General features: G+C 37.7%; 1 protein-coding gene across 1 annotated transcript in view; it reads right to left on the bottom strand.

Moving 5' to 3' along the window:
* The window catches only part of TG (thyroglobulin), a 2,464,750-nt gene that overhangs the window by 973,328 nt on the left and 1,469,076 nt on the right, over positions 1-22,346 (bottom strand). The window contains exons 41-42 of the mRNA XM_044066937.1: positions 15,268-15,427; positions 5,769-5,965 (exon numbers count right to left, since the gene is read on the bottom strand). Coding sequence (XP_043922872.1) covers positions 5,769-5,965; positions 15,268-15,427 — 357 coding nt within the window. The remainder of the gene's footprint in view (positions 1-5,768; positions 5,966-15,267; positions 15,428-22,346) is intronic.

Below are 22,346 nucleotides of genomic sequence, written 5' to 3'. Positions count from 1 at the left end.
TGTACTTCAGACAAGTAGTTAACAAACAGGAGAGGATCCAGGACTGAACCCTGTGGTACTTCACTTGTCACTGGTCTGAAGTCAGATTTGGAGTCTGCTACTTTCACAGTGTGGGTTCTGTCAGTGAGCTAGTTGGCAACCCATCTTATGACATAGGGATTTATACCTAGTTTAGTGAGTTTATCTATAATTCCAGAGTGGGGGATGGTGTTGAAAGCCTTGGCAAGATCTAGATAGGCTGTGTAAACCACCTTACCCTTGTCTATGGCTTTTCTGACTGCTTCAAAGAAGTCTATCAGGTTTAGGAGACATGATCTGCCTTTTACAAACCTGAACTGGGTAGGGTCCAGAGTTTGGAGATTACCAATATCTTTGTTTATAAGTTCCATGATGATACATTCCATGGCCTTGCAGACCAGACTCATCAGGCTAATGGGGCAGTAGTTCCCAGAGTCCATGGTGGCTCCCCATTTGTAGAGTGGGATAACCATCACTGTGCACCATTCAGTGGGTAAAAAGCCTGAGGTGAGGCTATCAGTGAACATGGTACTTAGGTGGGGTGCCAGTTCATTCTGTAGTTCATGTAGAACGCAGCCTGGGATGTTGTCAGGTCTCTCCATTTCTCTCTATTTCTCTTTATCTCACCATTTGACTGCTTCTTCTGCTGGAGTATTTTTGGATGTTGTCAGGTCCCATGGATGCTGTGTTCTTGGCTTTGGAGAGTGTGGTTTTTACCTGTGCAGCTGTAATTACAGGAACTTTGTATTCTTCCGGTATAGAGATGGGCCCTTTAGGAGGTGAGAGGGGGTTAAAGTTAGCACTGAACTTATCTGCCAGGATGTTGGCAATATCAGTTGGTTCTGTATATTTAGTGCCATTGTGTTGTAACTCAGAGAAGATCTGAGTGTTGCCATTGAGATTATTGACATAGCTATAGAATGCTTTGTGGTTGTCTTTAGAATCAGTGGTGATTTTGTTTTCATAACTAGCTTTGGAGGATTTTATGAGGGATCTCAGCTTCTTACTGAGACTGACCAGGGAGTTCCTCCAATCACAAAGTTTTACTCTTTTTTTGCAACAGTTTCTTTCTTCTCTTGTAGAGTTTGTTTATAGTAGGGGACCACCAGATTGGCTTCCTTTTTTTGGAGGATAGCATCTTGGTTCTGTTAGGGACAGCACGATCCATGCACTTGTGTAAGTGCTTATAAAGTGCATTTGTGTAGGATTCAACAGTCGTACCTCTATTGTCTGTCTGCATGGGTGTCTTGAAATTTGCCACTTCTGTCTTAAGAAGCGTGAAGTTGGAGAATTTTTTTATGATGGTATCCTTAATAGGGGGTGGGGGCGGGATGTGGATGTCTAGGGTGATTAGCTTGTGGTCAGATCTGACCAATGAGGAACTGACCTCTGGGGTAGAACACCAGTCGCCCATGTTGGTAATGACCAGGTCTAGGATATTGCTGCCCCTGGTGGGGGTGTGGATAAGTTGATCCAAGGCATTGGAATTTATGAATTCCAGAAAACGATGAGCAAAAGAGTTGGTACATGAGTAGTTTTCCCACTTAATGGTGGGGTAGTTGAAATCACCCATTATTAGGGTGTTGGGTTGTACCCTAATATTTTCCAGTGTATCAAGAAATGAGGAGTGGGAATCCTGGGGCATGGTAGGGGATCTGTAGCAAGCTACAATTTGTATTGCGGTCTTACCCAAAGTTAGTTTCACTTGGATAATCTCGGATGCATTATGCTGAGCAACTAGCCTGGAGGTGTGGCTATCCGTAACAAATCTGGACACGCCTTCACCTTTAATGTTTCAGTCCAGGTTAGGTGGCCGAAAGGTGTGGTATAAATTATAGCCTGGTAATGCAGGGGTGCTCTCTGGAGCCTTGAACCAGGTTTCTGTCACTGCACAGATGTTGATGTTCTCCATTTTAAGGAGTGCCTTGATTGATGCTGTCCAAGGAGAACACGTTACAGAGATCAGATAATTTCATGCCAGTAGCTGGTCTCTTTTGCTGGTGTGCTCACTACACCATGCTGTAAGAATGCCCATTTGCTAAGGTGCTCAGATATGAAAGGAAAGTCTGATGCTAGAAAATATTATACACCACTGGAACTTGGAATGTAAGAATCATGAACAAAGCCAAGCTTGAAGTGGCTATGGATGAAACAACAAGAATAAACACTGACATCTTAGGAATTCATGAACTAAAATGGATAGAATTGGGGGGACTTTATATCAGATAATTATCAGATCTTCTACCATAGTCAATAGAAATGCAGAAGAAATGGAATAGTTCTCATAGCTAGGAAAAGGCTGTCAAAACTGGTGCTAGATTTCAACCCAAAAAAAATGACAGAATGACCTCAATCAGAATACAAGATAATCCTATTAACTTTACAGTGATACAAGTTTATGCTCTGACTACAATTGCTGAAGTGAAAGAAGCTAAACATTTTTGAGGATCTGCATTAACCTATTGAAATAACTCACAAAACAATGTTGTCTTATTCATCATGGGTTGGTACTCAGAGTATTGCTGGAATAACGGGCAGGTTTGGCCTTGGAGTACATAGAAAGCTGGAATTATGACATGATAATTCAATGATCTCAACAAACACTCTTTCAAAAGCCTAAGAGGTAGCTTTACACATGGGTATCACCGGATGGTCAACAGCAAAATCAGATTGCCTATGTACTTTTCATTCAGATATGGAAGAGTTCTGTGTAGTGAAGAAAAAACATAACTGGAGGAGAATATTATGAAGAGCATCAGCATCTTATTTTACTGTTTAAAGTTAAATTAAAGAAAACAAGAAAATCATCTAGGCCAGTGAGATATGAACTCAACAATATTCCAAATGAATATGTAAGTGAAGATGAAGAATAGATTTAAGTGCCTTTGTAAAAAGAGTACCCAAAGAACTCTGGATGGACATTTGTTATACAGTCCAGGTAGTAGCATAACAAATATTTCAACTACAAGGAAAAATCCTAAAGTCAGAATACCTAACTCTGGGGGCCTTATAAAAAGCTGAAGAATGACAGAGAGAAAAAGGCAGTAGACACAGGAAAAATATATAAACCTGAATGTAAGGTTCCCAGAATAGCGAAGAAAGAAAAAGAATGATGCTGAAATGAGTAGTTCAAAGAATAGGAACGCCAAGACCGGTTCAAGGAGGTAAACATTCACATAAAAATGGGAATGATCAAAAAAAGATGAGAGGGACTTAAAAGAGAAGATATTAGGAAGAGGAGGCAGGGGTATACAAAAGAAATATATAAGAAGCATACCTACCAATCTCTTAGCACAAAAATTCTGCACAAATCATAAAGTAATGAGGAGACCCAAATATAGGGACAGATTTTAAATATTGATCTTATAAATTTAGAAAGCTGCTAGGAATAACAAGATTTGTGTTACCATGCTTTTTCTGAATAATATGAAGTCTGAAGGTTAAATGTATGTCATTATTTAGTGACTTCACTACTCAATGAATTGGTAGAAAACCACTGATTTTATGAACAGACCAAAAATCTGAGTCAAAAGTATGGACATTCTGTGGAAATCTGGTTATTTGGCAGATAATTACTCCAAGGGGTTATGCAATTGCAATACCACAGTCTGAGCCCCACTTCTGTACAGGAACAGCCATGCCCATCCTCCTTATACCCACACTATCAGCTGTTAAAGTGGCTAATTGACCCCATGTGGGTCATACGGCTTTATCTGTCTATGCTACCAAGCTTACAGACACAGTGCTATTATAATTCATTGTGGGTATCATTAGGACAGCACATGGCTTAATACTGTCAAACTATTTTAACTCTACCAGTGAATAACATAAAATTCATAATGAATCTTAAAGGATACCTCTGTCATTCTCAATACATAAACTGTGTTTGCATATGTAGTCCTTTATTTATTTTTGTAAATCACAAAATCAGCATGACTACACACTCGTGCTGGACCCATTTATATGAGATTCAGTGGAAGTTATGTTACTATCTACATCACCTGCTGATCTGACTCTGACTACTCAAAACACCACCTCTATTGCATCACCCTTGCTTGTCAGAGTGCTTCCTTTTCACACAGATCTGTCATCATTATGGGTAAAGAAAATGATGTCTTAACTGCTAGTATTTTTCAGAATACTAAACAGAGAGAATTCAAAAAAAGGAAACATCCTAGACTGTGGTGCTCTACTTTTTCATGCCAACATGGAATCAAAATGAAATAATGCATTATTGTGTCGCCTAGTGGCAGATATTAGTCTTGAGCCATTTTCCTACACTCTGGCTGACATGTAAAAACAGTGTTTCATAACAGAAAATCACTCTTCTCCAGCAGAAAGCTTCCAGTACTTAGAATACTATACACAATTAAATGCTGTCTAATATAACAACTCTCCCACCAATATGAATCTCTTGTGCACTAAAATGAAACATATCTCTGATGGTATCTAGCTCTGCTGACCATTTTAACTATCATTGTAGTAACACATTTTTAGTACTATGAGAGTCCTGGTTTTCAGTCATTACACATTATGAACCACATAGCTTCTCTTGCTTCTAATTCTTAATTAATGACCATCAAACTACTCTTAGTTACAAAAAAGTAATCAGTGAGTCAACAGCCAAGTGACACTAATTAATTGCACTATCACCTGAGAATGACCTCAATAAATAGTTACCATATATAGTACATTCTCTGAGCAAGGGTCAGAGTATAGATTGGCGAGAGAAAAGATGTTTCCATTACCTGCAGTAATTCACTATGTGACTTTTGGAATTGAGGATGTTTACCCTCAAGTTTGAATTACCATGGTTTCACTAAGTTACCAGAAAATGTGTACTTACTGGCTATACTGAAGTCATCAAAGATAAACATCTCCTAATGAAGATGAAGGATGCAACATTTTATTGCACGGGGGAACAGGATCTGAATCAAATCTATAGCAGAGAAAAAAATGTCTGTATACTTGCTTATCATGTAGACTACAGGGCAGATGAATCAGTGACTATTAGGAAAATATTGCATAAAACTTAGGACAGTCAGCTGACAATGAGAAGGATCAGTGTCCTTCATTTAGTTATCACATATGTAATATGTTTCACATTGCTGAAACAAAATTAAGAATACACAAGATTTTTGGTCTAATACCTAGGTTGTCAAGTTACGATATGATGAGACTGGATATTTAATTTAATTTATAAACAGATTTTGCCACCATTAAGAAAAGGTTCTAATAATGTCAACTTGCCAATTTGTAGTAGAGGTCTATCATATTGTTCAAGTCAACCACCAAGGGTGTGAGCAACTAAAACCATAACTGTATAATATACACTTGCTGCAAACAAAGGTGAAACAAAGGTGAAACATAACAGCTGTTTTTTTTCCAGATTAAATCTTTTAGAGCTTAATCTCAAAAATAAAATTGCAGTTCCAGTTATATATATTGCAGTTTGTTCTAGCACACCACACTTTGATATGTCAGTTTATCATCATATTAGCTTTTACTGTTAATAATATCTATGGCTAACCTTCAGATATCTTGCACATAAACAAGTCTGCATGAAGAACATATTCCATGTTCAATGCTTTCTACTTACAGGTTAAATTGTGTAACATATTACTTGCCTAAATATGTTGTTGTACATTAGAGTACCATGACATAAAACCTTTCTTTTTGTTTTTAATCCAAAAGAGAAAGCATGTTCTTGATAAAGTTCATTTGATTGTAATAAGATAAGTGTGCCCTACCATTAATATCACTCTCTTGAAAAGATCCACGGAAGTTGGTACAAGGAGATGTAGGCTGGTGACATCGGCACCACTGCCATCTGCAGCTACAGTGACGTCTTGGTTATCCCCACCAAAGCTGGCAATGTTTTTCTCCACCCATTTCAAAGCAGCTGCTTGGTCCAGGAGACCCCAGTTTCCACTCGCAACATCTGAACCTAGTTAGGCAAAAAGGAATGTGATGCACTTTAATAAAAAACTTGTCCATACTACATTAAAAGTAATTCTGCATGATAGTGTGTGTGTGTGTGTGTGTGTGTGTGTGTGTGTGTGTGTGTGTGTGTGTGTGTGTGTGTGTGTGTGTGTGTGTGTGTGTGTGTGTGTGTACAAGTGAAAATCTTTTTCTTCCAATTTCTCAGCCACCCACGTATCAATAAATTTCTCTTCTAGATATGTCTTAGATATTTTTTAAGTGCTAAGTAAATATTAATTAAAAATGCAATATCAGAACTAGCCATCAGCTGTTTTATTACTCTCGAAATGAACACAACCAAACCAAACTTCAAAGCAAGGAAGCCAGCAAAACGATGCACCACAACACCTTGGATAATAAAATGATGGATATGTACGCCAATAAGGATAAAATGCTCAAATGGAATTTATTTTAAGCTCACAACAATAAGCTTTTCATCGGTGACTCCTCACCAACTTCTTCAGAAAGTTAAAATACATCACTATGACGTTACATACTTAAATACTCATTAAAAAACTGAATGAAAAACACGTGTCTTCAATCAAACAAAATCTTTAAAGACATAGCATCCATTAGTCTCTATGTCCATCATTTTATTATCCAAGGTGTTGTGGTGCATCGTTTTGCTGGCTTCCTTGCTTTGAAGTTTGATCAGCTGTTTTATTGTCTATGCAGACAAATCATATCTAGCACTAATAACAGGTTACCCAAGTCTGGTCTCATCTAAATTAAAACTCATATGCTGTTTCGGAACATAACTTCTATCACAAGAATATTTTCCACCCTTAATTGAAGACAAAACCTGAATTAAGTCTTAAGATTTAAATACTATTACATTTTTTTTAATTATCACAATGTCCATCCATCCACCCATTCAACTCCTTTTTCCCATTTTTGCACATGGGGTCGTGGTGTCACTTCCACAGTGACAATAATCTAGAGCCAAGGATTACACCACTGTCATCCCATGAAAAACAAAACCCTTTGAACTGTGGGATTGCACCTCCAGGTGAATATGATATGACAATTTCAAGTACTCTAAAATGCTTGAGGTCTTTTTATGCTCCTATGATGCAACTGTCTCTCTGGTATTCCTCAGTTTGAGTTTGCTGCCTATGCAATACGAAGAAAATGAAAGATGAATAGGATGAGGGGTTAAGGATGGTGTTTGTTTTGCCCTTTACAAGACAAGGTGCAGGGTTTGAGTCTCACAAGGGATAATTGGCTAGGCTTAAAATGGCTCGCAAGAGCAGTTAGCTTAGTACTAATCTATGAACCTATGAACCTATGTGACATTGCGGGAGGGGGGCAAGCTTTAGAACTGGTCTACAATGTCTGTCAAGTCAATATTATGAGAATTTGAAGGGGGGGTGTTTATGTCTTTTTGAAGTCGACAGAATAAGGACAATGAAGCTCCACTATTATGGTAAGTGCATAACATCTGTATCTTACATTATCCTGTCCCTCCACTTTGACCCATGGAACAGAATCCCTAACAATACTTCTCCTATGTGGAATCAAGACAGGGTGCCCTTGAGGATAGCAGCTCCAAAGAAGGACCTTGATCTACAAATCACATCCAGCCTATAGTCCTTTAAAAAGTGTATAACATGGCCGGTGTTGTCACATTACAGATATCATCTATGAAAGAGTTGAAGAATGCTGTAGAATCAACAAGAGACCTTATAGGTACACTCTGGGATTACATACTAAAACTGTTGTTTGAATAGTAAATAAATGTAATACAAGTGGATAGCCATCTGGACTAGGAAGCATTGATTATTTTTTGGCTATGCTTAGGAGGTGACTAAGAGATAAATAATTGATCATCTTTTCTGATAGCTTTGTCATGACGAAAAAGAAAACATAATTCTATGTGAACATCCAGAGAATATAAAAGATGTTCTCCTTTATTTGAATAGTGGTAAAAAGATTAGAAGATGGGTAGTTTGATTTATAGTGGAGTATGAATTAAACTTAGTCATAATGAAAGGGTTAGACTTCAGGGAAACTATATCTCTGTGGTGTGGAGGAGACAGCATGCAGTTCAGAAATGTATCTGGCTGAGGTAACAGCTACTAGAAGTTAGATTTTTCAGGAAAGATATTTTATGTCACCCAAAGAAGCCAAATCAGATGGAGGAAGAGTCAGCATCTCCAGTACAAATTTGAAGACAAAAGGAGAAATGTGATCCTTAATAGGAGGTCTCAGGATGAATGCTAATTTGAGGAAAGCGGTGTATACCCTTTGCGAAGCTAGTGTTTTAAAATGAAACCCTGGTAGAAATTAGAAATGGCTGCTGACTGTATTTTATTGGTAGAGTAATTGCAACTTGCATCTAAGAGGGTGGATAAAAATTGCAGAATTGAGAGAACAGGAATGGAAAAATGGTACAACCCTTGCTGAGATGCACAAATTGAGAATATCTTCCATTTACACTTCTATAGCTTATAGGTTGCTGCTTTCTGTGAGCTAGAAGGGTCTGGACCACTACAGGAGAGGAGGACAGGTCTCTGGGCATTAATGTAATTGGCGTGTTGGTGATGTGATTTGGGATCTAGGAGCCAAAGCTTATGTCTGAGGTGAGGCTAAAGCATTGGGGAACCAAATCTGTTGAGTCCAAAAAAGGGGCTATAAGAATTACTAAAGCCTTGCACAGAGATTCTTCCTGTAAAAGTGTAAAAGACATAGAGGAGGCCTGGAAGCCACTGACAGGCAAGGGCATTCATCTGTATCTGTTCCTGTAGAGGAATTAGGGTAAACAAAAAACAGCCATGGCACTTGGTGTTGGTTGGAACAGCAAAAAGGTCACAGCATAGGTGGTCCCAGTGATGAAAAATAATTTGTGTTACTAATGAGATGAAAGACCACTCTTGAGGCACCAAGATATGACTGTTGACCCTATATGCAAGAAAGCTTGTCCATCCCAGAATTTGCATTCCTACCCAAAATCGCTGTGAGGAAATCACCCAGTGTCATGCCCTAATTACTCTTCAGAACATAGGGTAGGACCTGGTTCCACATTACTGGTTCCCATGAAAATGTTCAACCTGGTGTCCAGATGGCATCCAATGATAATTAGAGTCTGTAGTGGTTCAAACTTTGAATTTGCAGTTTCAACTGAAATGCCTAAGGACAGATGCAAGTGAAGCACATAAACTCTAGCTATTAGGAGAGACTCCCATGTTGTGGTGGCTAGAAGTCAGTTATATGGCATGGGAAAATATGTATCTCTTTCAACTTCAGGTGGACTGCAATGACTGCCATTCACTTTGTGAGTGCCCTGGGTGTTGTGGTAAGACCGAATGAAAATGCATAAAATTGGTAATGATTGACTCTCAGCCTCAAGCAGAGATATGTTCTGGATGCTTTGTCAGTTTTTATGTGAAGATAAGTGTCCTGGAGATCTACTGGTGCACCTCATGTTGATGATGCACATTCATCACCTTTGTGCAAACAAGGAAGTACAGCATTAACCATGACCATCCAAAGCTTTGTCTACTTTACATACTTATTTAGGCGCTAAAGTCCAAAATCCGCCTGAGGTAATTTGACTTTTTGGAAACTGAAATGAAATCTGAAGTAGACTCTGGACTCTTTCTTTTCTGGTAGAATGCCTTGGGCAGCTCTTTTTTATAGGAGTTGAGTGCTTTCTCGTGCTGCTGCCCTTGGTGGGGTGGGACATCTGGGAGGGGCAGTGATGAGGGTTTGTCTTTTGTTGTGACAGGAATTCCGCAGTCTCTTGATATTATGCTCCTCACCCAGTTGTCTCTTGTGATGGCCATCCATGAGTCCAAGTGAAGAAACAGTTAACTCTCCAATGCCTCCAAAGTGAAGCAGTTGAGCAAGCCTTCAGTGATGCTGAGGTTGCTTCACAGAGGAACGACCTTGGAAATCCTGTTTTTTCAGCCACCCTCTGCCCATAGGACAGCATATGTTGAAGGGCCCTCCTCTGTTATGGTTAACCCTGTAGGAAAATCAGTCAAAGGGAAATGCTGTGCTTTCTTACACCACAAAGTGTAGGAACCTTTCTAATTCCTGCAGAAGGGCCATTGAGCAGTTTCAAACCATACTCCAATGACTGTCAGCTTCCTCCTTTTCTGCACACATTTCAATAGCTTTTCTTTACCTCTGTGTCCAAAAAGGGTGGACACATCAATCGTTGCATTAATGAAAGTGACCTTGACATTATCCATGAAATCACATAAGTGTATACATGTGTTTCATTTCATAGCTATGCTTAGGCTTGCTATTCTAACTGCTCTGTCTGCTGCATTGTGCAAAAGCCTCATGAACAAATTATATATAATCAGAACATTTGCCACTTATGACTCAGTCTGCTTTCATTTATGAGGCATGGCAGGTTTCCACAAAGAATCCAATGTCTTCTCCCCTATGTCTCTTTAGAACCTGCTCATGTTTGCAAAATAGTTTAATGCCCAAAAAGCAAAACTTGCCGAGGCATAAACTCACTTCCCTATAAGCTCAATTGCACTGGTCTCATTGTTGGAAAAATGAAATGCTGAGCTTTCTTCAGAGAGCTCCCTCACACTGCCTTCTGCCATAATAACTGAGTCTACCAGAGGGCCTTTGCTACAATATTTTCTGCCCATAGGTGGCCAAAGAATTTTGTTTTCATTGTTGGGGATGGATTATGTCACATTAGACAACGACCCCCCATTAATATTCAAAAACGTGCACGCTGATTGGTCAGCATGCACGTTGTAAATCAGAGTTATAGTAATGGAAAAAGGTCTGGTCGCCTGGACTTTTTCCATTACTATAACTCTTTTTTTTTACAGCAATGGAGAACGCAAGATCTCCATTGCTTCACACTGTCTCTCTATGTTAAACTCATTTAACATAGCAAGACAGCTTTAAAAAAAAGCAACGGAGAATCTCAGTTGCTTTTTTTAAAGCTGTCTCTATGTTAAACTATTTTAACATAGCAAGACAGTTTGTAAAAAGCAACGGAGATCTTGCTTTCGCTGTTGCTTTTTTCAAAACTGTCTCGCTATGTTAAATGGGTTTAACATAGAGAGACAGCTTTAAAAAAGCAACAGAGATTCTCCGTTGCTTTTTTTAAAGCTGTCTCGCTATGTTGAAACCGTTTAACATAGCGAAACAGTTTTTAAAAAGCAACGGAGATCTTGCTTTTTTCATTGCTTTTGCCCACAGCTCTAATGTACTGCGTAGGCATATGCATGCGTAGTATATCAGAACTGCCACAGAATACCAGACAGCTGCGGAAGGGCAGCAAGGAGGCATTATACAATGCCATTATTTAAGAAAAGTAATTATTTTTTTCTTAAATAATTTCATTGTACAATAACCCACGTCTGGGTGTGGGTAATGCTGGATTTACCCACAGTTGGCTTTGTTTAGCCACTCGGGCTTTGCCCTCATGACCAAACCATACCAACCATGGGTAAATCCAGCATTACCCACACCCAGGCGTGGGTTATTGCTATATTAAGTTCCAGCCAGGCTCTCTCCACTACCACCACTAGCATGCGGTCTGTGGGAGAAACCACAATGAAGGTAGAGAGTAATGGTGTAAATGCCTCAAACAAAAACCTGTTCATTAGGAGAAGTGGGAGTCATACCCTTCTTTTACTTCGATTTTAAACTTTCAGTAAATCTGGTGTCCTCAGTAGGTGAATGTAGAGAACTGTCTCTTTCAGCAAGGTCTGTGTCTGGTGTCAAGGACTCTGTGGAGGGTCTACATGCCTCCTATTGCACATGTGTTTATGAGGCAGATCCAGAGGGACTTATCTGAAGCCCCTGAAGGCTAATGGTGTCCCTGTTAGATGGTGAACTTGAGACTCGGAAATCCCCTCTGTAATAGGGATCAGTGCAGAGGGATCAAGCTTCAAACTGGGGTGTATCATGAAGTGCGCTGAAGCAGATGGTGCCCCTCATGTTGATGAATGGACAATAAGTCTCTTGAAGAAATCAAAAGCCAAAGCAGAATCAATTGGCACTATAAATGCCCACTCTGATTCCACTTTCTTAGCAAAAGAAGTGAACATGGAAGGTGTGGAGCATGGCAGCATTAATGCCTATGATCCATATAGCTATAATACTGAAATTCAGGCTGAATCATGGAATGCCAAGGACTGAATACTGAAAATGCATCAAATAATTAAAATAATATAAAGTGCCAGGGACTTAAAGCTAAGGTCACATGCATAGAGACACACCTGACACTGGGGACTAGGAAATTATCAATAATAGAAACTCAGATCTGGCCACTGCCAAAGGAAGACACACCTGGATTGGCATCAGCTCTAACACTTCCAGCACCAAGACATGCTAGGGAAGGAGCTTGCTGAACCAGGGTCAAAGGGGCAACCCAACTTCCCTAGAAACAGAGGGCAGTGGCATGATGCCTATATCAATTCTGGCTTTGAATAAGGCTCTCATCATAAAATACCTATCAATATAAAAGGGAGAGGACTTATCAGACCTTGAAGACTGAAGGGAAGAAGTAGAACTTAGGTTCATAAGTTGGTACTAGGCTATCGGCCCTAGGGCCTATACAAGCCTAGCCATAACAATTCCCTGGCTATTTCTTCCCACAATATTTACTTCCCTGAACCCCTGTATTTAGACAAATCTCACTACAAAGAATTGCAACTCACCATTCTCCAAGAGGATTGATCCGAAATAAAAATAATCTGCATTCAAGATGGTACCAGTAGTGGAGAATGGCATCAGAATCAAAGCTTTGTGTACTGGTGGCATCAGAATCAAAGCTTCATGTACTGGCTCAACTCTCACAACTTTAATGGACGGCAAGGATTGCAAAACTTTGTCTTCAAGTTTCCAATTCCTCTCCTCCTCCTTGTCCTTTTCTCTCTCTTTTCTTTTTTTCTCATCTTTGTCCTCTGAAAAGGTCAGAAGACCATTTAAAATAAGCTAGGAGCCAAAGGCTCTACAAAAGTAACAGGAGGTATCTAAATGTCCCAGCCACAGGCATATCTCACAAAGTTTATGGAGACAGGATCTTATGGCTGTAACTGGCCCAGTTTTTAAATCTTAATTGCTTGTCCAATATGTAAAGAGTTGACCACTATAGGTAACACAGAAAACAACAGAAAATCAGCACAAAATCAGCACCCAATTATTAATGACAGATTCAATCAAATCAATTAAGGAAGGTAAGCAAAGAACCAACTATGTTTTACGAGGCCAACCCACCTAGTCACAGCAAGGGAAGGACAGAAAAGGGAAACATTTCCTAAAAGTTTAGATTTAGATGAAGAATAAGAAAAAAGCAAAATTATGAGGAAAATATTAGAGAAAACTATGCAATTAAACCTTCACTTTGCAGCAAGCATAGTAAATCATCCAGTTACTTAGGTGGAGATAAGCGCATAACAGGAACAGGGAGAAGCTTGAGCATTTTAGAGTAGCTAAAGTTACTAGGTTCAATTTACCTGTTGGCATTATTCCGCAAACTGAAGTCAATAGACAGTATAATGTAAGATCAATAAAATACAAAGGATGTGTACATGGTACAAAAACTATTACACTTTGGCTCGGGTCCATATTAGAACATCGAAGTTTCAGAACTTCGAATGTTCTAATATCGATCCCTATTCAGCGAAAGCTGAAAATAGCGAAGTTACAGAAAACCAAATTCTTTCCTAGGGAAAAAAATTTGGTTGTCCATTCATGTCGCTTCACTATTTTCAGCACTGTGGTGGAAGGTTACGGGTCGGGTTCAGGTAAGTGTGCGATTGTGTGGACATGAGGGTTAAGGTGGGTTAGGTGAGTTAGGGTTAGGGTGCAGGTCAGGTAAATGTACGAATGTGTGGACGTGAGGGTTAGGGCGGGGTAGGTGAGTTAGGGTTAGGGCATGGGTGAAGTGTATGTGCGATAGTGACGGACCTTAGGGTTAGGGTTTGGGTTAAGGTAAGTGGGTAGATAGTGGTGTATATACAGTTTAGTGTATGGTTAGATGTAAGATTTCAGGTGTATGTGTGTGGATTGCTGTTTGTTTGGTGTGTTTGTGTTGTGTGTATGTGTTTTGGAACAGCAAATTGTTTCCTTAGGAAAAAATTCATTGTTCTGAATTTTCGATGTTATCAGTTTTTGCTTAATAGGGGTCGATATTAGTACATTCGAAGTTCTGAAACTTTGATGTTCTAATATAGACCCTTTGGCTCATGTATGAAGGTATCCATATGGTGTTATGCTGCTATGTAATGCATGTGAGAGGCTTACGAAGTGTGCATATGTATGTTTGATGAACATCAAACATGGGATATAATATAAATAAAAGTACCGCATAGTTGAAACTAATACATCCATTACTGATTTTCTAAATGTTTCTTAGCATGTAATGTCCTAACAATTCTAACAGTCTACCTTAAACAGAATGATGTTGTACCTAACTATAACTTTTTTGTGCAGTAGCCTTTACTTTGAAGTGCCTGTCACCCCTCTCTACTGGTCATGATGGGAAAAGGGCATTGTATTTTTAGAGAAACTACAATCCAACTGATTACACATGTTCAACCTTGCTCCCAAACACACACACAAACCAAGATCTGATACTGTATTTGATCTGCAGCTTAAACAAAGTACTATCTTTTTACTGTGTAATGGTAAAGCACATATAGCTGGGTGATACTGCCATTATATAGTCATTACATCTTCAAAGTCAGAGCAGCTTTACTCACATTTCAAACATAACTGTTGAAAGAGTACTGCTATATGTAAAATCAGTGTCTTCAAGAGACTGATAATTCTTGCTTAAATCATAAGATCCCAGCCCTACTTTTGTTACTATACCATGCCCAATAAGCAAATAATTTGAACAATGCATTCAGAAACATACTTTCTGATTCTGGCCTAATGAAGCAGGACACTGAGCTGCACCCTTGAGCAGCTACACTAACTAATTGATAGTTCTATGTCAAGTTATATGAAGCAAAATTACTCACAAATATGTCTTAGTTGACAGTATGCTGCCTGTTGTCTGCTTTACATTTTATTGTGACATTTTTTTCAGTTATGATGGCATTCCCTTCAACAGATTTCTGTTTATTTCAAGAAAATATCAATAATAGTTCAAGTATATGTGCTCAAATACTGGCATAAAGCCAGATTATGTTTATAAGATTGTACAGAAAGTAAACAATTTACATTACACAAATAAAATCTTTATTGCACTTACGTCATAAAGATGATTAATGTTGTTTCTATGCTATCAATGATTTCTTATCCATAAATACACATCAGTGAAGAAATATTTACCAGTGCTAAGAAAACCGAAAACTCCAACTCGGTAGTTTGCAATTGCAACGATGATATTTCCAACTGCAGCCAGGTAAGAACCATCTATTAGGTTTTGTTCTTTGTTTCTGTAGTCACCAGCACTGTTGTGGAAAAATACCAAAGAGGACAAATTCCCTCCCTGTATGAAAAATAAATAAATAAATAAATAATCTGCATCACTTCTTAATGGATTAAATACATCAGATCACATTCGGGCAGACAAAATCAGTGTCAGTGGTGCAACAGCTATTACATTTGCCTTTGGTATTTGTATCAGTAGATTGATTGCTGACACTGCAGTGCAGATAAAGGGGGTGCTGCTCACCTGAGTGTGTTATCTTCTGATCAGATGTTAAACCAAGGTCCCATCAACCTGACTTGGTGGTAGGTGAAATGGATGTAAAACATCCTATGGCACTTATCAAAAAGAGTAGGGGTTGTTTATTTAAAGCATTATGTACAATATCATTTACAACATTATTTACAAAATTACATATTTACATATTTTTAACTTATACAGTGTACAATTTCCATTTCTTTCCTATATTATTATTATGCAATCATAATTATCTTAAAGTCCTTTAGTATTTGAAATTCTGCCATCGTTGTCCTTATTAGATACCACTCCTTTTTCCACAGATACTATCTGATTTTTCTTAAAATTACTGCTAATCTCCATTTAGTATGCCGCGGTGGTACGGTGGTAGCATTGTTAACTCACAGCAAGAGGTTCTCCCGTTCGATTCTCGGCTTGGCTTGGGAGTGCCTTCTGTGTGGAGTCTGCATGTTCTTCCCGCGGTTGGGTAGCGTTCGAAAGGCATGCGTGCGTAAATGCGTTGAAGGTTGGGCATTGAGCTGGCACCTCAGCGTTTCGTAAAAATCTACTGCCAATCATTAGCAGACCAGAGTTCCTCTGTGGCGACCCCTTACCGGGAAAAAGCCGAAAGTCAAACAACAACAAATGCTAATCTCCATTTACCATTAACCATGATTTCAATTGTCTTTTCATGCCAAATGGCCCACACAACATAAAATAACTATTTATCCATTTTACTAAAGTATTCTTTAGTTTTTATGCCTATAACATCTGATCATAATCATATCCATATTTATATCATTCATCAGTTTTATACCTTTAAAACACTTTTCTTCAAATAGTAGTCCCACAAGTTTGTAACTCTTATAGATTGTAAAAAAACATGTTCACTTTTTTATATTGCATATTTCCTTTTATTGGTAATTTACTAATTACAAATCTCCTTAAAAACTCTTGACATTCCACTAGCTTATTACATCATGCTTTTTATACTTTTATAGCTTTAACTTTTTCATTCATTAAATTAGCACAAGGATTAATATAATATCACATTGTGATATTTTTATAAGACACCACAAACCAAACAATCAAATGGACAGTTAACAGCGTTGGAATCCACAAAAAGCACGATTGCAATTAGCACTTTCATCCACCTTTAATTGAAACGTGAACTTCTTCAGAAAAAATGGGAGCTCTCCCCTGCTCTCGTTTTTAAACAAAGTTACAGGAAATGATGTAATAAATCTTATTATAAAAATAATCAACAAATAAATGATTTGTTGAGTTCTTACACAAGTGTATAAATTTATAATGTATTCACAAATATTCTAATCATAAATCATTCACTCTTCCACAAATTTCACTCATATTAAAAATGTATGGTAATGTAATTATACAAACTTTTTCATTAAAACTCATAATGACAACATGTCTACTCTCTAAAACATACACTACCAAACCAACATATATGTCAGTGCTCTAAAATGTGTGTACACACACACAAAACTTGATAAATTGACACTCCAATATCTGAGCACATGTTTTTGCGTTGTAAAACTTTTTATAATATACATTTGTACTTCTTAAATCTCATGTCCAAGTGTATTGACATGAAGTTCTTACCTATATAATGACCAAGTACTTGTTGACTAAAAAAGTTTTTACTAAATCTACAAAAATTTGTATAAATAAAATAATAACAATGAATGATGTTGTATTGCACTTCCCAACCTGGTCTTTACTACCTCTTAGATGCCCCCCCCCCCCATCATCTGTGGGCGTTTGTATTCACAATTTGCCGCTTTAAACTAATAATATCAAAAAGGCAAATAGTGATTAGGTGTGTGTGTATATGTGTAGAAAATATGCTATTTTCCTATTAAACTATTTACTTTTTCTTCTGTCTAGTTTCCACCCCTTAATGGTACACTCCCTTACTTCTCACTTCCATACATTTGAACACCTAAATGTAAGAATATCAACACGAATGTAAATAAAGGACAAATGTCCCACAAATGGTCACTATAAGGTAAAAAATATCCTAAATATAGTGATGTGAATGGCCACCTTGTCTATCTATATAACAAAAAACATTTAATATTAATGACCTCGTTTAACCCTGGAGGTTGGTCTGCCCCCAAAATTAACTGCCAAAGGGCCTCTTTTTGTTCCAACCTGTTGTTAACATCACCTAATAATAAACCTTTCTCTACATAGTCCAAAATAAAAAAATTCAAACTTTTTGAAATCAGTACACAACTGAGCATGTCTTGCTAGGGAATTGTTTTTATCTTTGTTCCTAATAGCCAACACGTGTTCAGAAATTCTACGTTTTAAGACCCTTATTGTCTTTCCAATGTAATAAGTATCACATGTCATACAGGATGCTAAGTAGACAACGTGATCGCTGTGACAATTGAAATACTTGTGTGCCCAAAAAGTTCTATTAATGTGTTTCAGTGTCACAAACGAAGTGTTACTCATATAGCGACATTGTCTACAATTCTTACAGGCAAAAGTGCCTTTTTTGTTACTAACTTCCCTAACTCTAGTGTGTGACACAGAATTTGTGTGTTCCAAAATGTGTTTTACATTGATCACGTTTTTATACGTGAACCTTGGTCTAGTTGCCAAACAAGATACTAGATCGTTATTACCCAAAATAATCCTCCAGTTTTTTTCAATAATTTCTCTAATGTGCCACAATTCATTTGATATTGGAAGGGGAAATGCAATGTAAAACTCATGCACGTCTTCTTTATCAATATTTTGCAAACCAGCAGGGGCCGTGACCCCAATGTTAGTTGTTGACAAAATTGGCTTAGGTACACCTCTTCTTAACCTTTTCACCTCCTTCTCTAATCCTTTTACCCAACTGACTTTGTAGCCCCTTTCAACAAACATTCTTCTTAATGTGACCAATTCTTCATAATAAATGTTATCTTCTGATGTTAATCTACTTAACCTAATCATTTGACCTTTTATAACATTTTTCTTCATGTGTTGAGGATGAAGACTATCTTTGTGAAGCTATTGGTTAGCAAAACAGGGTTTCCTGTATATCTTACTATGTACAGTTCCATTTAATGGATCAATATATAACTTTAAATCAAGAAAACTAATATCTTTTCCATACCCACTTAACTTAAAAAATAAAAAACTTGTTGCATTGTTTAAATCATGTACCATAATATCAAACTCAGTTTTGCTCCCAGTCCAAAGAAAAAACAAATCATCTATGTATCTAACGTAAAACACTACTTTATTAAAACTTGGATGAGTTTTAAGGTGTTCCTGTTCCCAGTTGGACATGACAATATTTGCGAAGGCTGGTGCAACCCTAGCACCCATGGCTACCCCAGATGTTTGTTTGTACAGTGTTTTATTGAAAACAAAGAAATTGTTATCTAGTACAATTTCCATTAGGTAACATACTGTGTTAATTTTTGATACACCTAAGTCTGTATTATATGTAAGGTATTCCCTCATACATTCTAAACCCTCTTCTTGATGAATGCAGGTATAGAGACTCCTGATGTCTAAAGTTGCAAAACAAATTTCTTTGTATGCAAATTTGGCTTTACCTAAAATTTCTAAAAGGTGCCAAGAGTCTCTTAAAAAGTATTCCGCTTTTTGGGCTATAGGGTTCAAAATGCTATCCAGCCATATGGATATATTTTCAGTTTTTGAATGTTTAGCTGAAACAATAGGTCTAAATGTTAAGCTTTCATTATCATGTTGCAACTTTGGAATACCAAAGAAGTTAGCCATCTTTGGTTGTTCTGTGAGCAAAAAGTCATAATCTCCTTTGTCTATTTCATCCTGACAAAACATGTCAAACAAAAAAGTATTGATCTTTCTATAACAACTTAAAATAAATTCTGTGCTAACCTTTGAATAATTATTAGTATCATTAAGCAATAGGGTTATAGCTTTGTCATAATCCACAGTGTTCATGACAATGATTTTTCCCCCCTTGTCTGCTTTCATAACCCTAATGTCGTGGATGTGAGACAGTTGTTCCAAAGCAGCATGTTCTATTTCAGTCAAATTGTCCTGTACACTAATTCTGGAAATATCCCTAAACTCCCTTTCACAAATCTTTTGAAACACTTGGAGTGTGTTTACCAAAGGGGGGTCACAAGTACTTGGTCTTCCAGGTACTCTGTTTTGATTTGTAGTGTCATTACATACATCTTTCATAATATATTTTAAATTTAATTTACGCAGAAATAATCTAAAGTCCACTAACAATCTACCAACTTCCACCTTATTTGATGGAATAAAATTAAAACCTTTTGTCAAAACACTTTTGAAAGCTTCAGAAAGATGACTATCACTTAAGTTAACTATGTTCAAAGAATAGCTAGTGTCCACCGGAGGTGGAATCACCACCTCCGTCTGTTCTTTCCTTTGGGTTAGCCCCTTGTGCTGAGTTGAATTGAACCACTTCGTAGTCTTTTTTACCTGCGGCCCCTGTGAACGAAAAGGGGCAACTTTCTGATTAGTATTAGAACTGACCACCTCAGCAAAACTTGTAGTGGCTGTGACTTCTGTATTGTCGGAAACGGTGTTATTTCCAACAGTGTAGGTGATACACCCATCAGTCTCATTGTGACCTGCAGTTTGAACTGAAATAGAAGGTGAAAGAGACTGATTGTCATTTAAATTGTCTCTTTCAATTTCAGACCTAAATGATTTGGAAGTTACTTTTGAATTGTTAATATATGGACTACTAGAAGTTCTGTCTTCTCCATAAGAACAGATATAAGCCTCATTTGTATTGTACGCGTTAAGGTCCCTCCGCATTTTATTTTGTTTCCTTGTGATGATAGTAACCCGATGTCTATCTGTTTTTGCCTCAATACTGTTATACAAAGATAGCAAATCTGAAAAACAGCCAAACTGCTTTATTTTATCATCCAAAGACTTGATCTCTTCCATTATTTTCTTCAATTCAGTCTCATAGTGTTTAACCAAAACACGCATCATAGCTATCCCAGTGTCATTGTATAACTTAACTAAGATGTTACACAAGTCATCTCCTGGAACTACACAGTTCGGAAATTTCGCAGTTCTTAAACCTTGGGGAACTATATTGCGTTGAATACACTCGCTTAAATATTGTATCTCTAAGCGTAGTGTAGTGTGTCTAATAACAAGTCTCTCTAAATCAAAAACTGTTTTTTTGCATGCCTATAAGTCATTATTGTATTTACTTACTGCGTGTGTAACTGGCATGTCCTTCAAGTTTTTGAACGGATTCTCAAATTCTGTGCAAACATAGCCCCAAACGTTGCCTTTAAACTCCACTTGAGTCTCATTTCTTTCACCCATAGGACTCACAGGTAGCACTTCGGCGTTTGAATTGTTGTTATCAGACAACTGTTTAGGACGTAAATTGTTGTCTGTAGAAGTACTTGCTGACCCTCCAAAATTTTTAGTCGTCAAAATATTGGTATCTCCTTTCATACAACTTTGTACTATCTTAGTGATGGTGTTAATTAGGTCCTGCTCAGACCCCCTGGACTGCTTGTGCTCTTCAGCTCAATCAGCTCGGTCCACACCTGGCGTCGGGTAAATAGATACATCCAACAGTGTTTCTTGGGAGGAAGCTTCCGTGGCCATCCAAACTGCAAATAACTGTCCACTGAACAAAAAAAACTATAAACTGATCATGGACTAAGCCGAATAACTTTTTAAAAAACCACAAACCAAACAATCAAATGGACAGTTAACAGCGTTGGAATCCACAAAAAGCACGATTGCAATTAGTGCTTTCATCCACCTTTAATTGAAACGTGAACTTCTTCAGAAAAAACGGGAGCTCTCCCCTGCTCTCATTTTTAAACAAAGTTACAGGAAATGATGTAATAAATCTTATTATAAAAATAATCAACAAATAAATGATTTGTTGAGTTCTTAAGTGTACAAATTTATAATGTATTCACAAATACTCTAATCATAAATCATTCACTCTTCCACAAATTTCACTCATATTAAAAATGCATGGTAATGTAATTATACAAACTTTTTCATTAAAACTCATAATGACAACATGTCTACTCTCTAAAACATACACTACCAAACCAACATATATGTTAGTGCTCTAAAATGTGTGTACACACACACAAAACTTGATAAACTGACACTCCAATATCTGAGCACATGTTTTTGCGTTGTAAAACTTTTTATAATATACATTTGTACTTTTTAAATCTCATGTCCAAGTGTATTGACATGAAGTTCTTACCTATATAATGACCAAGTACTTGTTGACTAAAAAAGTTTTTACTAAATCTACAAAAATTTGTATAAATAAAATAATAACAATGAATGATGTTGTATTGCACTTCCCAACCTGGTCTTTACTACCTCTTAGATGCCCCCCCCAGGGGTGGCCCGTGCTATTGGACTGCCGGACTGCAGCCCCCTCAACAAAAAGAATTAAAAACAAATTAAAAAAAAAGAAAAAAGAAAAAAAAAAGTTTTTCAAATTTCGCGGACTTTGCGCATGCGCAGTAGACCAGACTACTGCGAGTCTATGCACATGCTCCAGGCAGTCCGGCAGTCTCAATAGGGGGACATGAGGAGACGTCTGTGCACTTTTAACGTGCACAGACTCACAGGGAAAACGAGTCGGGGCCAGACTGCTGGTGTTGCAGTCAGGAATTGCTGCAGTAGTCTCGTCGGGAAGGGGTTTGGATCTCGCGGGTCTTGGATTATTGCGCGGGCACCGTTT

The sequence above is a fragment of the Protopterus annectens genome, chromosome 3.part1 (genome assembly GCF_019279795.1).
Source record: "Protopterus annectens isolate FY-2018-M chromosome 3.part1, PAN1.0, whole genome shotgun sequence".
NCBI classification, from domain to species: Eukaryota; Metazoa; Chordata; order Ceratodontiformes; family Protopteridae; genus Protopterus; species Protopterus annectens.
The sequence above is the reverse complement of the archived record's forward strand: the minus strand, read 5'-3'. Positions and strand labels throughout refer to the sequence as shown.